The sequence below is a fragment of the Sturnira hondurensis genome, unplaced genomic scaffold (assembly GCF_014824575.4).
Source record: "Sturnira hondurensis isolate 20B ecotype Veracruz unplaced genomic scaffold, ASM1482457v3 Scaffold0004136, whole genome shotgun sequence".
Lineage (NCBI taxonomy): Eukaryota > Metazoa > Chordata > Mammalia > Chiroptera > Phyllostomidae > Sturnira > Sturnira hondurensis.
Window position 1 is genome coordinate 43,406,736 of NW_028076767.1, and position 18,350 is coordinate 43,425,085.

The 18,350-nt window shown below is 36.1% G+C and overlaps 1 protein-coding gene across 2 annotated transcripts in view; it reads left to right on the forward strand.

The window, feature by feature from the left end:
• The window catches only part of SLC25A12 (solute carrier family 25 member 12), an 89,181-nt gene that overhangs the window by 50,944 nt on the left and 19,887 nt on the right, over positions 1–18,350 (forward strand). For both annotated transcript variants that reach the window (XM_037044460.1, XM_037044461.1), the window contains 4 exons: positions 538–631; positions 3,514–3,598; positions 13,285–13,366; positions 15,259–15,417. In XM_037044460.1, coding sequence (XP_036900355.1) covers positions 538–631; positions 3,514–3,598; positions 13,285–13,366; positions 15,259–15,417 — 420 coding nt within the window. The remainder of the gene's footprint in view (positions 1–537; positions 632–3,513; positions 3,599–13,284; positions 13,367–15,258; positions 15,418–18,350) is intronic.

An 18,350-nucleotide genomic window follows, 5' to 3' on the forward strand; every position in this document is an offset into this window, starting at 1 on the left:
GGCCATAGTGGTCCCCACAAATCCAGGTGGATTTAATGGGATGCTGAGGTCAGGAATGGAAAAGTGGCTTTGACAGGTTTGAAAAGAACCTTGGCCCAGTCTGTCAGACAGGTCAGTGGCACGGTGGCAGCAGCTTGTTTGTACTAGGAAGGAGTTGCCCCAGAAAGAGGGGCAAGCCGCCCGCTTGCTGAATTGCAGCAGGGTGCGTTGGGTGGCTGGGAAACAGCCAGTTCTTTTATTTTGTAACTTGGAAGACCAAAGCGAATTGATGAGCTAAGAGAATTCTAAAGAGATTGTTTTATTTTTGAAGTTAATTTATCTTAACCTGTTTTTGCTGTTTTATTAACATTTTCTTTTGCTAGCTTTCAGAATTTTGTAGTTGTATTTATATAGTTGAACTTGAGTATTTAAACTCAGTTTTAGATTTTAAAAATAATGTATAAATGCCTTGAGCTTGAAGATTACAGTTAGTTAAGGTAGAAATTTGTGGTATATTAAGAATCTTTTAAGATTTTAAAAGATTTTTTTTTCTTCCAGAGGAATTTTCCCAGAGTGCAATACGCTATGGACAAGTTACTCCACTGGAAATTGATATCTTATACCAGCTTGCAGACTTATATAATGCTACAGGGTAACTATTCCTGTGGTTCTTCATGATATTTATTAATGGGACAGTTCTTTTAACATGTGAAGCAGTTTACTTTAACAATAGTTTATTCAGTGTATAAATTTCAAGAAAGAAAGACAGATATGAGAAATGGGAGGAGGGAGAGGCAGAGGAAGACAGACTAACGGCAAGGGGAGATGGAGGGAGGGAAAAGGAGAGGAGGGGGAGAGAAAGGGAGGCAGAGGTGGAAGGAGTGAGGTGAAAGAGGGAAGTACGGGGTTGTCGAGGGGCATGACAGAGAAATGGGGGAGGAAGAAAAATAAAGAGGATAGAAGTGAGAAGAAGTAAGAGAGGGATGGGACACTGGGTTTAATCTGGACTCTCTGGACGTGTTAGGAATTTAAAGAGATTTATGGAAATTTACCTAAATTTGTAAAATAAACTGAGTTACATGTTCAGGAATCATAATGTTTTGGGTTCATTGTGAATGGTTATTTTGCTAAATAATGTATACCATTTTGTGTTGGAGAGTATATATTTTTTAAAATATGCCTGTGACATTATTACCATACTTACCATCACAGACAAGTTTAGATGTTTTATGCCTCTATTTTATGGACTAAAAAACTGCAAAGCACATAGAGGATATTTAATTTGTAGTCTTAGGCAAATCCAAAAGAAAAACTTTTATCTGTGGGTACCCAGCAGGACCTGTGGGGGAGAGAACTCATGATCTATTAAGTGATCAGATTTTTTTAGTTGCCTCTAGTGGTTAAATGTAGGAGTATCTGGTGGGGGGGCGGGGAGGGTTTTAACCCTAGAACAGAGGACTGATGGAAGTTGAGTATATTGGGTAGTTCAGTGCCTTCATGCTATATAATGAATTGGTGAGCTAGAGATGACACCAAATACATCAGGCCATGCCTCACTAATTTGGAAATCACATTTTTATCAAAGGTTTTGAGCCTCCTACACAATAATAAATATGTTTAAAAAGTGCTTTTCAATATATGTGAAGTGACCTTTTAGCTTGTTCACAGAATGTACTTATTTATAAGTGAAATTTTGTGAACAGTAGTGCATTCGCATGGTTCAAAACTGAAAGAGTTGAAAAGAGCATGCCATATCCCAGAGGCAGTGCACCTGGTGGACAGCTTCAGACCACCAGAAGTCCACACAGAAGTGCACCTTGGGTGCACCTCTCAGCTTGGGTGACTGGGGAGGTCACTCCACTGGAACCTATAGGAAACCTACTACTACCCAAGGCCACTCTATTAAGTCTGGGAGACATAGCAGCTCTACCTAATACATAGAAACAAACAAGAGGAAGCAGCCAAAATGTAGACAAAGAAATGGGGCTCAAATGAAAGACCAGGAGAAATCTTCAGGAAAAAAAAACGAAATGAAATGGAGGCAAGCAAACTACCAGATATGGTGTTCAAAACTATAGATATAAGGATGCTCAAGGAACTTCAACAGCATGAAAAAGGACATAGAAACCATAAAAAACAGCCAGTCAGAAACAAAGGATACACTAACTGAAAAGGAGGGTAATTTACAGGGAATCAACAGTAGAATGAGTGAAGCTGAGAACCAAATTTTTAGTGATTTGGAATATAAGGAAGCAAAAAACACCCAATCAGAACAGCAAAAAGAAAAAGAATCCCAAAATATAAAGATAGTGTATGGGAGCCTCTGGAACAACTTCAAGTGTACCAAGATTTGCATTATGGGGGTGCCAGAAGAAGAAGAGAGAGAGCAAGAAATTGAAAACCCATTTGAAAAAATAGTGACAGAAAACTTCCTTTGCCTGGTGAAGGAAATAGACATAAAAGTCCAGGGAGTGCAGAGTCCCAAACAAGGTGAATACAAAGAGGCCCACAACAAGATACATCATAATTAAAATGATAAAAGCTGAAAACAAAGATAATCTTAAAAGCAGCAAGAGAAAAGTGGTCAGTTAACTACAAGGGAGGTCTTATAAGACCATCAGCTGATTTCTCAACAGAAACTTTGCAGGCTAAAAGGGATTGGCAAGAAATATTCAAAGTGATGAAAAACAAGGACCTATAACCAAGATAAATACATATCTATCAATAATTGAATCTAAAAATTAAAATAAATGAACAAGCAGAACAGAACAGACTCATAGATACAGAGAACATTCTGACGGTTGCCAGATGGGTGGGAGTTTGCAGGGATGGGTGAAAAAGGTAAAGGGAGTCAGAAATACAAATTAGTAGTTACAGAATAGTCATGGGGATGTATAATATAGCATAGGGAATATAGTCAGTGATATTCTATTAACTACATATGGCATCAGATAGGTATGAGATTTGTTGGAATGATCACACAGTAAGTTTTATGGTGTCTAATCACTGGGCTGTACACCTAGAACTAATACAATGTATGTCAACTGTAATTGAAAAATAAAAATGATTAAAAATAAATAAATGAAAGCATGCCATAAAAAAGCCTCCTTTCTACCCTGTGCCTTTCCTTAAAGGCATCCAGTATTGATCAGTTTTTTTTGTCTGTCCTTCTCAAGATACTTTATACCTGTGCATTAAGCATGTGTACTGAGAGAATACATTTAGTATGTATGAAGTATCTATATCTATACTTTGCTTATGGCAGCAATTACGTCTTTATTTTTAATATGTGTTAGTGGAGTCTTTTTAAATTTGTATACTCCACATTATTTCTCTGCAGTCGTTTGTATTATGTTGTGGCAAGCAGGGTCTGAAGTTGTTTTTTCTCACTGTGATCTGTGTGAATAGAGAAATACTATTTTTAAGCCATGGTTCTTCCATTCTTCCCCTTTTTTTTCCTAAAGAGAGATCATCTTAGTATGAGGGGTGTGTTGGTGTCTAACAGTTCTTTCTTTTCCATATTTCTGCCTGAAGGCGCCTGACTTTGGCAGATATTGAGAGAATAGCACCGCTGGCTGAGGGGGCCTTACCGTACAACCTGGCAGAACTTCAGAGACAGGTAGGGGCCTTACAGATAGCAACACCTCCAAAAATGCTGAAATGGTGTGTACATGACAGGCTAGAGCTTCTGCATGATGAAACTTAAAAACTGCTTTCCAGAAAGAGACTTTACTTCATTTAAAGATTACCTTTATAGAACTGTTTCTCCCACCCTCGGGGGCTATTTTTCTGGGGTAACTGGATTTTATATTTGTGGTTTGTCTTCAGTTTATTAACATAGGAAAATAAGAGTGCAAACATACATGGATTTACCTTCCTTCCCCCTAGAATTAGCAGACTTTTAATTTGTCTAGTCACATTTATTTACTTATTGACTAGAGAGAGAGAGAGAGAGACAGAGACATCAATTTTTCTTGTTCCACTTATCCATGTTTCTCTGACCAGGGATTGAACCTGGCAACCTTAGTGTATTGGGATGACACTCTAAGCAACTGAGCTACCAGGCCAGGGATGTCTCATCACATAAAGATTAATGTCAAGTTCAGTTTGTATCATTAAACTGATATTTATAGGGTTTTTAAAATACAAAACATTTTTCACTGAGATTGTACCTTAACAGTACCACAGGAAAACTGTCTAATTAATGAACTAGAAGGGAATCTTTGGGTGTAATATTTTTTATAAAATAGTAGGTTTTCATGTTAAGGATGATTAAAATTAATAGCTTCTGAGTCCTATAATTAATACAGTCCCATTTCTGATTTCAAAAATACCACCTTAAGAAAATAAATGCCCATGATATTATCTTGAAGAGTGAAATGGAATATATTTTTTTAAATCTTGTTTTAAACCAAAACCACTACCTCAATAGCCCTTGGGGGAAGCCTCCGTTGTAGTGGCAGTCATGTGGATTTGTGTGGGGCGTGAGGGTTAGGATGACTGTTGCTTTTCCTCCTGGTACTTCCCTGCTCTGAGGGACATGAGTCATGTGTCTGCCATGATTCTCTATGAGACTGTGGTGCCCTGTGAGGCTAGGAGATATGGGGAGGACATGGGGAGGGAGCAAAGAAGACAGAAGACAAGGAATGAGAGTAAAAACGTTGAATGAGCATAGAACCCAGTCTGCCTGTTCTTTACTGCTGCCACTCTGGTGAAAGAGCCAGATGTGCTGGTGAAAGGTCGAGGCATATAAGTGTGGTCACTTTGGGAAGTTTTGGTATTATCAATAAATCTTACTTCTTGAACTTCATGGAATGATGATTCTATGTCTGAAATTGATTCAAATGTCCAGATCTAACTTTACATAATAAACAAGAACTTTTATAATCTGCTAAGTAAATTGAAAATGGAAAATATTATTTTTATGTCTGTATTTTATGTTAATACTTTGTTTTCTTGGTGTGTAATAGAGCTTCCTGCAGATTAAAACATATCTGTAAACCATTGCAATTTAGCTTCTTTAGTAAAAAAATTCCTGTCTGCTGCTGTCAAAGTTAATTTCTAGTATACATCCTTAGATCCTTTAAAAATAGGTGGACTTTTTCCAATTCTTTGATTTATGATGAAATTGAGTAAAATTACTAAAAATTTTAGACATTGAAATACTTAAATTAAGGGGCTCTTATTAAATTTAATTTTATATTTTGTAGGGTATATTCATAAAAATTTGCTCTTAAAGTTTGAAAAATTGCATTTCTAAAGGAGAAATGCATTTTTCAGTGTTTTGTGTCTGTAACTATAGCTTTCCCTGGGGGGGGGGGTGTCCTTATATTTATAATTGTGGAATATTTCACTTAGCTTATTAAAGACAGTGTAATGAATTTAGAAGGGCCAACTCATTTCCTCCTTCCTCAGCCTTTCTGCTACTCTTTTCACTTTACCTGACTTTCTTGCCCCAAGCAATTTTCCTACAAGTCACAGGTTACACAGCTGTTTTTGTCATCTTTGGCGCCCTAATTCTACCTCCCTCGTATTCCTTAGGAAGGTGAGGTAATTCTGCGACTGGTGTACATTTTTCGTGGGCAGACTCGAAGTTGATTTGCCTGCCTCCAGTGGCAGCGCTCATGCTTTCATGCTGACGCAATGGCCTCAAAGTTCTGGTCAGACACTTAGCAAATGGGCAGTGATGACATTACCACTTCCTCCTTTCTCCCTGGGTGCTGATGAGCATCCAGAGTGGGGCTGCAGTGCCTGCTCTGCCCTTTCCCTAACCAGTAGGATGGCACAGGGATTTGGGGATTCCCTGCATTGTCCCCAAAGGAGGAACCTCAGAGCCTGCATTGCTGGTTTTTCCTTTCACATTATCAGCTAGACGGGGTAGTCTTATCGCTTAGGGTTAAGAGTAGAGAAATAAAAATAAAGATTCCAAACCTATTTTCCCCTGTAAATTACTGAAAAGCACCTCTTAAAGATAAGAAGTCATAATTTTTAGAATTTTATAGACATAGATTTATGAAGATTGTGTAGGAGGGGTTCAAATTAATATCCCTATTTACATACATTGTAAAATCTGGCCTGTGCTATTCTTGGGATCTGGTACATGTTTCTGTGGACCTCGGTTTCTCCTTTAGTAAAATGAGTACCTTCAAATATTTTCAAGATTCCTTCAAACTCCTGAATTCTGCAAAAATAATGAGAATTCATAGATTTTAATTTTATTTTCAAAATTCTAAATGTATCCTCTTTTTTCCTTGTAGCATTAAAAACTTTGTAAGGAATACAGGTTTGGACCAAGTAGACTAATATAAGCATATGCCTAAATTCTTACAGCAACCAAAGTAATAATCTTTTTACGGTTTTCAGTACAGAAAAGACTTTTTTTCAGTTAACACATTTTAGATTGATATAGACTATGATTTCAATGACTTAGTTTTTCAAGTTCTGTAGACCCCACAGAATTACAGTAATGCTAACTGTAACTATTTTCGTGTCACTTCCAGAAGACATTTTTGATTCTCTTATAATGTTTTCTGTATTACCAAGCTAGGAATACAGGAACTATTAACATTTCACGTACAGAGTGTTCTCCTGTAGGCATCCACTCGACACTTAGGTGTCAAAATGGGAGGGCTGGCCTGTGTTGTTGTCATCTCAACCTGTGAAAGTTGTTATTAAAACACGTGTATGCCACAGAGACTCTGTGAGTTCAGGAGTAGGGAAGATACGAGAGGCGGAGGTTAAGAATTTGGTCATTGATTATTTAACGTCCTTTCTCAATTTCCTCCTTTATTAAGTGAAGAGAATACTATCATCTGATAGGGTTATTGTGAAAAGTACATGAGATAATGCAGTTACATTAGGCCTGGCACTTACTAAGCAAGCAATAGATGTTAACTGCTATTATTGTTATGGTTGTTGCTGTTGTTGACTGTAGGAAGCCTGTCTGAGCACACTGCCTGGTGGGCTCACGTGTATATATGACACAACTCCTCATCCACCCTCCTTTACTTTTTTTTCCTTAGGTGGAAGAGGATGCAAAGTGAGGAAAAATATATCTTTATATTTTCTTCTTTATTGTCTGGATTGTTTTATTTTAAACATTTCTTTTGTGCTGGCTGAAATTAATGTTATATTTTTAAAAATGAATCAATAGGGGCCCTGGCTAGTTCAGCTCAGTGGATTGAGTGCGGGCCTGCGAACCAGAGGATCTCGGTTCGATTCCCAGTCAGGGCACATGCCTGGGTTGCAGGCCAGTTGCCGGCAGGGGACGCACGAGAGGCAACCACACATTGATATTTCTTTCCCTCTCTCCTTCCCTTCCCCTCTAAAGATAAATAAATAAAATTTAAAAAAATAGAGCCATTAAAAAAATTAATTGATAGGGGAAAAATTTCCTATCTAACATCATAAATAAAAATCTTTTCCAGTTGAAATGTTCTAAATGTGGAAGATAAAAGCTTATAGAAGATAACAGGAAATTATATTCATATTCTAGAATAAGGAGGGTTTTGATAGAAAATACTTGGCTTAAAGATGAAGACTAATAAGTTGAACTTTAGTAAATTTAAGAACTTTTGGTCATTAAAACATATCACTAAAAGGATGAAAAGACAAGCTACACAAAAGGGGAAAATGGGGGATATTCAATGGTATAAGAAGAAAAGAAAGAAAAGGAAGGAAAGAAAGAATGAGAAAGTAAGAACAGAAAGAAAAGGAAGGAAGGAAGAAAAGTTTAGTATCATTAGTAAACAGAGAAAATACACTTTAAAACTACAATTAGATGCTATTTTATGCTACCCATATTGACCAGAATTATACTCTATGTTCATTGTTCAGGGGGCGGAGAAATGGTGACAAACTGCTGGAACCACAACTTTAGAAGTGATTTGATACTGTCAACTACACTTGAAGAGACACATACTCTGTGGCCTGACAGTTCTTTTCCTGGGTGTAGTCCCTGCCAGGAATGAGTGCATGTGTTGATTAAAAGATTCATGCAAGAATGTATATAGCAGTATTATTTACAATAGCAAAACATTGGAAACAGTTGTCCAATATCTGTGAACAGTACAGTGGGTGAATATGTTGTGGTATCAAGATGACCAGTAAAAAAGTGAGAATTTTCATTTGGAGAACATGGTGAGTTAAATAAAAGGAGGTAGGCTGCAGAGAGAAGGGGATGTGACATTTTTGGAGCATGAATCACTTTGGAGGTTAAAACAGGTTAAAGATTAATTTTGGCCCTATGTGAGGATGGGTAAACAAGCTTCATTTTCTTTCCTGTATTATCAGTTAATGATCTATGGGGGAAGTGATCTGTGATGGACCTGCTTGGTACTTTTACTTGGTACATATACATACTTTTAAAAAAAGTTTTTAAGAATAAATTCAAGCTACAGATTACTCACACAAAGAACTTTTGGAGTATAAGCTGGGCTGGGTCCAGCCAAAATGTTACTAGAATGATCTCACTGTGTCACGTGTAGCATCCCTTAGACACAGGCCTTTTCTCTGCTTTGTATTTTGCATTTTCATGAACCGTCTTTGAACTTCAGACTTATGAGTAAAGAGAAAGCATTGCAATCAGCTTACTAGTTCCTTTCTTTGGAAGGTTTACCTTTGTTACCTGTGATAGTTTTACCATAATGGAAGTCTGCTCTCAAAAAATATATAAACCCAAGGAATTGGGTTTATATATTAGTTTTAGTCATTTATTTGCCATTGACTTCATTTAAATTATTAGATTTCAAGACTTTGAGAGAAAAATATGTATTGTTTAGCATTATACATACACACACATATAAAATTTATCTCCATTTGCTAGACTGGTCTTCGGGTTTTAATCTTGTTTTGAAAGGCCAAGAATATTGACTTCAAAACAGGTATATTAAATTCATAGATGTGATTTAGAGACAGAAGACTTTTGTTTTATTTTTCCTAGCCTTATTTTGCCATTCCAGTCATATATTTTAGTTTGTATAAAATCTGGCCTTTTTTCCCCTTCCTATGCTCAGTATAAAAGACCACAGCTTTACCTTCTTCTGTGCATTAATAGAGTGCTGTCTGGAAAAGGCAGTTGTCTTTACTGGATTGGCACCCTGCATGGAGCAGCTTGACTTGTTGACTGACATGATCGTGTCTCATCCAGTTCTTCTATATAGGATGGGAATACATTTAACAACAAAAGCAAAAAGAGGTTTCTTCTCCAATGAGATCTCAAGTCATCACCTATTAGATACATATGTTTAGGAGACAGTTTAAACTTCATTTAAGGGGCTCAACTCTTTTTTAAAAAAGATGTTCCACTCTTATTTTGCTTTGAAAAAAATTAATCTTATTAAATATCACCTTTATGATCATAATCATCACTTTAAGGAAAAGAGCGCTTTTTCCTTTGGCCCATTTGCTTACTATAGGCAGTCTTCTTAGGGCTGAGTATTTTCTTTCAGCCTAAATGCCAAAAATTCCATACATAGTCATTAATAGGGATGACAGCTACAGTAGCAGTCTGCTTATGAATATTCATGATGTGAAATCCATAGCATTAATTACATTAATTTACATACCTGAATACAAGTGAACCATAAGTTATAGTGTTGGCTGAGCCTTAAAAAAAAATCTCTCAGTAACCATATAGTCTTTTTTTTAAATAAATACTATTTAATAAGGGTGGAGGCAACATTTCTTTCAAAAAGCTTTCGGGTATTTATGATTAGAGATGTTTTTAGCTAAGGATTAATCCTTAGCTAAATCACAGTATAATCCTTTAGTTTTCATAGGATTTTGTAGGGATTATAAACTTTCTTTAAAGGAAGATAGTATAAAGAAAACATGTGGTTGAACACAGGAGAAATCTTTTATGTGAATAAAAGATTTAGGGAATTAGTGGTTACTTGAATTTTATTTGAGATTATAGCCCTTTTATTCTATGAGTTTTTAATTCAACATATTCTTTTGAGAGGAGACATGATTGAAAATAATAATATATGAGAATGAGTTTTATTTCACCCAGTTTTATGGTTGAAAAATTCTGATTTTGAAAACAAAGTTTATGTACATGTTTTTTTGAAATGGAAAACATGTATGCTGTATGTTTAATAGGTGGCACAACAACCACATTGATTTTAAAATATTTTAAAATCTAAGTCAAAATGTTATAAATTGAATTTCTTCAAAATGTGTGATATTAAATGCCATCTTTATCTTGAAGTTACTGACTGCATTTGTTTTTAATTATTTTGTCTTTAAAACAGTACTATAATTCACTGGTTAGCCTCACTGTATTTAGTCAACATTTTAAAAACTAATTGAAACATATTCAGTTAATATAATACTTTAAAGTGATACTGAAAGGTTTTCAAATTAATAAATGAAAAATAAAATTTAAAAAATCACTTATCCTCATTCTTTTATCATTTCTATTTTGTATGTTTGAAATATGTGTAATTTTATAATATATTACTTACACTTACAAATATAAATAAATATGTAATTACATATAAACAAATAATTATATATAAATATACATATATATATACTTAGGATAGTAGAACATGCATATAGCTTATAAATGAAATCATATATTAGGGTTAGGTGCTTAAAATCTTTGTCTGGCAAGAGTGTTCTATGAAAAACAGCTGCTGGAGACTGTTGACCTAAAGGATGATGGAGAATGCAGTGGGGCGACCTTCGCTGTGCTTACTCCCCATCTCACAGTGAGACCCGTGGCAAGTCACCTGTCCTGTCCGTAGTATGGCCTTTTTACCTGTGTGCGTACAGTGAACCAACTGACAGTGTGGTCTCACTGTGGAGAGAAGTTGCTGAGTGTCAGCATCCTCCTTATGGTCTCACAAGAGAGTGTATTTACAGAAGATTGAAAAACACTGGACCCCTGAGGCTCCATTAGGCATAGATCTTGAGTGCTTGGCAATGTACTTTGTCATAGCAAATCTGTAGACAGTTTAAACTTTGTATTACTATTGTAGTAATAAACAAGACAAAAAGTAATTATCTTTTTAGATGGCACATTTTTTGCTGTTCTGTGAAAAAATCAAAATTAGGCTTATATTCAAGGTTTTGTTTAAAAAACTCTACTCTTTCCCATATTAGATTCCAAATGAAAATATCAGCCTCAAGTTATTAATTGCTCATTTTGTTACAGCATGTAAATCAAACATAATAGATGGCTATACAGTTGCTTGGGCTTATTTGATAGGAAAAAATGTGTTTCCTACAAGATCATGATTATGTCCTGCTATGTGTAATTTTCCACTTTTTAAATAATGGTTTCTTCCATGAATTAAATTCAGCTTTGGATGTAGTAATTGGATTAATAAAGTTGGTATGTTGGGATAGTTGAAATTTATAAAATATGTAGTGATGTTATCTGATGGAATGGTATTTTACTGTTTGCCAGATTTGTTAAAGATTTCATTTTCGAGCCCTGGCTGGTGTAGCTCAGTGGATTGAGCGTGGGCCTGCGAACCACACGATCGCGGTTCGATTCCCAGTTTAGGGCACATGCTTAGGTTGCGGGCCAGTTCCCAGCAGGGGACTCACAAGAGGCAACCATACATTGATGTTTCTCTCCTTCTTTCCTTTCTTTCCTCTCTAAAGATAAATAAATAAAATATTTTTAAAAAGATTTCATTTTCGTTGAACATTACTTATTTTCTTTTTTATTATAGAATTTATTGAACCACAGCACCATGGCCACCATAATGAGCTTTTAAAAAGATCTCTGCCTACAGAGATCACAATCAAACATTAAATATTTAGATAACAGATGCTTTGGTTAAAATAGAAATGATGCTGAGCCCTGACAGAGTAGCTCAGTCGGTTAAAACGTCATCCCCATATGTCAAGGTTGTAGGTTCAATCTCCAATCAGGGCACATACAAAAAGCAACCAGTGAATGTATAATAGTAGAACAACAAATTGATGTTTCTCTCTCTCTCTCTTTCTCTCTCTCTGAAATCAATCAATAAAAAATTTTTTAAACAGAAATGATGCTTATTGTGGTGCAAAATTTATAAAACAACAAGGCACAACCTTTCTATAGTTTGCCTCCGAAATTGTTAAGTATCTGGCTTTGCCGTATTTATCATTGTTAATTGAGCCTTGAAGAGATTGTACAATGAAAGCGAATCAGAGTGGACTAGCTTTTTTCTTTCTTTTAGGTTTTAAGAATGGATTCCCTCTCCATTAAATTCTTCTAATGAATAACTTTTTATTATGCTGTTTTTAAAAGCTTAGTTCTTAGTTAATATTTTTCAAGTTTTCATTATAATAAAGTGTTTTATTCCTTCATTTCAGACTGTTAAATAACTGCTATTTCATAATGAAAATATTAAAGAAAAAGGGTAACACACTGATGTAGACAAATTATTTCATATTCTTTATGCTGTAGGTTACCTATGCAGTAACATTCTGAATCATTATAGGATTTTCCCCTTTGCTTTACTATCATCAATGATTTTATATTAGAACCATAAATGTGGCTAGGACAGTGGTTTTCTAGCTACATAGGAGAATGATTTGAAACCTTTTAAAAATATATAAACTCTAGGCCCCAGGGATTTATTTTTTAAAGCCCTTTAGGTGTTTCCTTTGTTTAGGTAGAGTTGGGGAATACATAAGTATAGGAGAGCAAATGCTCAATAGTTTAGATCAGAAATACTGCACTAACCTTAGTGGTTGAGCTGCAAAGCCAGAAATAAGGTTCTGAGCCCTAGAAATAGGAGTTATTATCCCAAGAGAGAAGCCTTTGACATTGCTTTACATAGAATCCTAGTTATGTGATTTCTCTAGCACTAATAGATGAGAGGCGGCAAAAACAACAAGGAAGCTGTTGGTAGAAGAGGTCATCTCTGTTGGGCATGGGAGGGTAGCACAGACAGCTGCACTAGATCTGGATGCAGTGACTGGTGGACATGAATATGATGGTCTCCAGTCACTATGGATGGTAGATATGATCAATAGTCTCTGATCAATGAATCAAGACAGTTTTTGTACATTTGAAAAATATTTTTTAAATGTTAAGTTAATGTAAAGAAGAAAGGAAAGATGTTATACTTGAAATGTGTATTTGCTTCAGTAAAATGATTCATTCCCCAATAGCAGCAGGTAGATGAGGCTGTTAAAAAAAAAAAGGGAAAAAGCTACTCTGTCTGTCTGACTAGATATGGTTTTTCAATGCCAATAATAGAAGTATACATTTTAAAATCTTAAAAATCCATTGTAGCTTTTTTGTTTTCTGTATGTTTTTTCAGGTTTTTTTTTAACATGTTTTCTTCTATCTCGCAGCAGTCTCATGGTTTAGGCAGGCCTGTCTGGCTCCAGATTGCCGAGTCTGCTTACAGATTCACTCTGGGCTCAGTTGCTGGAGGTGAGTGATATGTCTGTGTGCTGTTTCGAGCTTGTGATCATGTAATATTATCTCATGAGTCCAGGACAGATCAGCAAAGGTGCAGTTCATTGTTCCCTCGGGTCACAGCTGGAGGACTCTCTGAAGCATTAAAAAAAAATTTGTTTAACCTACAATCAGAGGACTTGTCATAGCATGGTCATAGCCCCTCCGGCTACAGTCTGTTTGTAGGACAAACCCCTGTCATAATGTGAAAGTCTTGGGTGCAGTGCTGCACTCACCTTAATTACGTGAGTTAAAGCCAGTACAAAGCAACAGAGAATAGACTGTTTATAGTTTTGGGGGTGAGGGCAGGTAGGAAATCAAGATTTGAGGTACAAATCCCAGAACCTTATGAAATAAAACAATCTCTCAAGTGGATTTCACATTTGCTTTTCTGCTTGAATTTTTTCCCCCTTCCCTTTCACTGATTGAAAAATATCTGGATTTGTAGTTTATTTGCTAAATGAACCTCCCCTCCCTGCTCCTGTGCACAATTCAAGACTTTTGGGGGGTGCTTAAATCTCTGCATAGAAAAAGTATAAAATCTAAAATTGCTTTGTTGAAAAGAACCTAGCAGGTGTGATTAAAATACTTACGATTTTTCAAAACAAGCCTGAACTAATAATGAAACTATTATTTTTTTCTTTTCAGTCTCAGTTTTAGAGGTTGCAAAGCACGTTTTGGTTTTCAACAGTTGAAAAATATAATACTCTAGTTCATATTATAAATTTTTCAGTCCTTGAGAAATCTAAAGCCTGGCCTTTTCTTTTTTAAACCAAATTCTGTTCATGGGGATAGGGTTATACTGAGATTTTATTTCAATATTGTGGTTGTAACTAAGATTAATTTACCAAAATGCTTTAATAAACTAAAATTTTAAATTATATTCTCTTATATGTATATACAGAGTCATTTAAGGGGTAACTGGTATGACATTGGGTTGGCCAAAAGGTCTGTATAGTTTTTTCTGTAAAATAAATAAAAGACATTTTTTCATTTTCACCAGTAACTATTGATTTGGATGTTTTGAGTATGTCAGCTATCTTCCACGTGCTACAATATCGATTGTTCTCAATTAATGCCTCAGTTTGATCGCTATCAGCTTCAACTGGTCTACCCAACCATGGATTATCATCCAGGGAGAAATCTCTAGCACAGGACTTTGCAAACCACTTTTGGCATGTTCAGTCAGTCACAGCACCTTCTCCATACACTGCACAAATCTTTTTTTTTCCATTTCATTTGTATTTTTCCTTTTGGGAAATAATAAAGCATAATATGTTGAAAATGTTGTGTGTTTTCTTTCATCTTCAGTATTAAAATGGCTACATAGAAACTTACCAAATTTACTTTTTTTAATTCACACAGATGTGACACAATACAATCTAACAAAATTGTTTCTAATAAAGTTAAAAACAACTAAAGGCTACTAGAGCCATTTTGCAGATAAAATCAAACAAACTTTTTGGCCAACCCGATATGTAGGCATTTAATGGAAAATAAAAAGAAATACATTACTTTAAAAAATTGTTAAATATAAGAGATTGATGTTATAGAAAATCAAGTGTTGATTATCTAATGTTGGTGGTGACTTGAAAATCAGTACAGTTGTTCTCTGGATCCCAATGGTTGCTAGCCAGTCATGGTTCAGCTATGTATGGGAGGGGGGAAAATAGCAAAGTCTCTTTTATGAGAAAAGAGATTGTATTTTTTAAAATAATTTTTTAAATTTAATTATTGTTCAAGTGCAGTTTTCTGTCTTTTAGAGATTGTGCTTTATTTTCTGGTCCTTTGAGATGACATTTGTTGTCCTTACAGACTCTCCATTTAATTGTGCTGTCTTTTAAGCCTAAAAATTGTTTTATTTGTAGCTGTGGGAGCCACTGCAGTGTACCCTATAGATCTGGTGAAGACCCGCATGCAAAACCAGCGTGGTACAGGCTCTGTTGTGGGAGAGCTGATGTACAAAAACAGCTTTGACTGTTTTAAGAAAGTCTTGCGTTATGAGGGCTTCTTTGGACTCTATCGGGGTGAGTAAGCACATCTCAGCTGCTGAAGTTAGTGGTTTTTTATCTCGCCAGCAGCAGATTTTTAAGTCACTATGAAAACCAATGTGTAACCTGCCCAGTCAGACTAGGACTGTTTTTCCCTCGTTATTTTTTCATGGCTCATTTCCCTTTTTACATTGTTGCTGATAACTGGCAATATTCATCTTCAAACAAAGTCTTCACATCTTCTTCCTGCTCCTTATATTTCTTGGAATCCAAACCTATGTTTGTCCTGCCACGGGTCTGTGGTCACCATGCTTTTAAATGCTAAAGCACATGTCTACAGGTAGAATACAGTGACAACAGCTAAGAAATAGCTTTTTTTCTCAAAGAATTAGAGAAGAGAAATACACTTCTCTGTGAATTAGAAGCCAGTCTGCTGCTTGAAGGTAAGTTTATCCTCCATCCACCTGTTTCACCTGAAAGAAATACCAAATGTTTTTGTCTCTTCCATGGAGACCATGGATAAGTGTTTTTTTTTTCACCTAGTCATCTGAAGTTTAACAAAAAAGAAAAGAAAACTTTGGGCTCCAGGTCTCATTCTTGCTCCTTTTCTTCCTTTAGTACCGTGGCTCTGAGTGAAAGCAGAGAGGTTTCCTTTTGCAGCAAATGTTACCCCAGCTCTAGGCTGAGCACAGTGTGTTGGCCTAGAGGCAGCAGCCCATGCGGAATTCTCCCCACCCCCGTCAGCTTTGTAGGAACTTGTTCTTTTTGGAGAGGGAATGACTTTCATGTACATGTTTTCATATTAGAATTTAAGGTTTCCTTTGGGAAGGAGATTAATTTTTTAATGCCTTTGGGCGCCACTTGGAATTCTTTTAAAATACTCTCTACATGCTTAAGTCCAGGGCATTAATGCAATTTACTGTACTTGTTTGTTTGCACACACTGTCTCATTAATCCCTAGCTCATTCTGAGCTCTGTTGAACTGTTTGGCTTAGAACCTTGTCCTTGGAAAAAAGACTGGGCTTGAACAAAGCTTCATTCTCACGGACAGGAGAAAAAACACCTCTGGTTAGCAGTATGTACAGACATTCTGTGAAAAGCTAGCTCTGATATACTTGTATGTGAAAGAAAGGGTCGTGAGGATGTTCACTTTGGGCATTATATATAGAATAAGAGAATAGAGTGATTCTCAAACCAAACTAGGCTCAAATACCCTGCTCCTGAGAACGAATGTTACTAATTTTGTTCAGATGATCAAAACTCTAGCCTCTCTAAATTTTAGATGTATAGCAAGCATCCCATGGAAGAGCTGTGCCCTTTCTGGAATCCAGATCAGTGCATGTGAATGCTTGTCTTAAACTGTGTTAAACCCACACACCTAGATTTTACCTACTAGGGAATTTGAGGGTTGAACAGTGCGTAAGTTGTTTTTTTTCTTTGACATTTCCAGTCTTGTTGTTGTTGTTGGATAATGACCTTTCTTCTTCCCTGGTGTACTTAGAAAGAGAATGTCCTGTATCAGAAGGAACCTGGATATACACTGAACAAGTAGCCTTCTCGAGGGATGGATGTTTACAGAAAATTTCACTTGTGCAAGATATCATGTTAGTTCAATGAGTCAGATACAGCAAGTTGTAAGGGGGAGGAGGTGGTGGGGTTGTGAGCTTTATTCAGGATGTGAGCTGATAAAATCAGTCCCTCTAAATGAGAGCTTCCTCTGTTACGGAAAAGGTTTTAGGAATCCTGTATGTGAACACTACGATTATTGAGATTGTCGTATATTCCTTAGAACCGGTCCATTATTCTGTCAGATGACTGACAAATTTGTTGACAGATTAGCCTAAATTTCTTTGCAGGCAACAATGATAAGATGACATAAATCAGTACTTTATTAAAATTCCATGAGTCTTATCGAGGCTAGTTGTAAAACAAATGCACATGCTGACATAACTGTGTGGGAGTTAGACTAAAAGCAATAGGGCCTGATAATCACGAGGGTTAGAAAGTTAAGACTGCCATCTGCTGATTTATTCTCTCAAATCAGTCTGCTATCCATTAAAGGTGTGTGCCAATTTGTGTTTGTCATTGATAATTCAGTTTGACTGACAGTAGCCTGTATGTATGATTACTTGCTGGCTCTCAACTCACAGAAAATCACTCAGCAGTGTCCTCAAAGAAGACTTAAGATCAGCAGTGAGCTTGCAAACACATACATAACTACCCCTCGGCTGAGTGATTTAAAGGATATAAAATGCTTATTGTTAGCATCTTTAAAAATGTGTGCAAAAATGTATGCTAACAATTTGGGTAATCTGTGTGCTTTAGAAAGCTGAGCCCTATGAATATCTACAGATGTTGAATTGTTTATATATATTTTTCTATTCCAGTTTGCAGCCAACCTGGGAAATTTAACTTTCTAAAAATAATAATTTCCTTTGCTTTAAGAGGATTCTTTTGAAATGTCTTATGTTTGACACATATCAGTAAATAAGAATACAACAGGCATGTGCTCTTGCTTGCAGAAGATATCCATTAAATGATACATGAAACTGTGTTTTTCCTTGCAGTTTTGGCTTCCTTTTAAATAAATGAGTACTGAATTCTGGTTTTCTCTAAAGAGAAAATTATGAGAGTTAGTGCTCTGTAATGACCAAGCCACTGTGTACTATTCCATAGGTAGCATCATTTTTGGCAAAATCTGGGTCTACTTAACAGCACGCTTTGCAGAGCTTCTCCAGCGTACACCACTGACTTCTCCCAAGTGCCAGTGTGCGTTTGTGTGCTGTGGGTTGTAAAGGGAGGGAACTGGGCTGCATCGTTATTGGCGGTGTTCCAGGTATAAAGATCCAGGAGCTCTGTTCCTTCCTTACGTACTTTTTGGGAGGTGTTAGATAACTAGGCTGTCAAGGAAGCGTGCTTAAGAAAAGGATTTACAGCCTCAAGAAAGCATAACATTATATTTGACATAA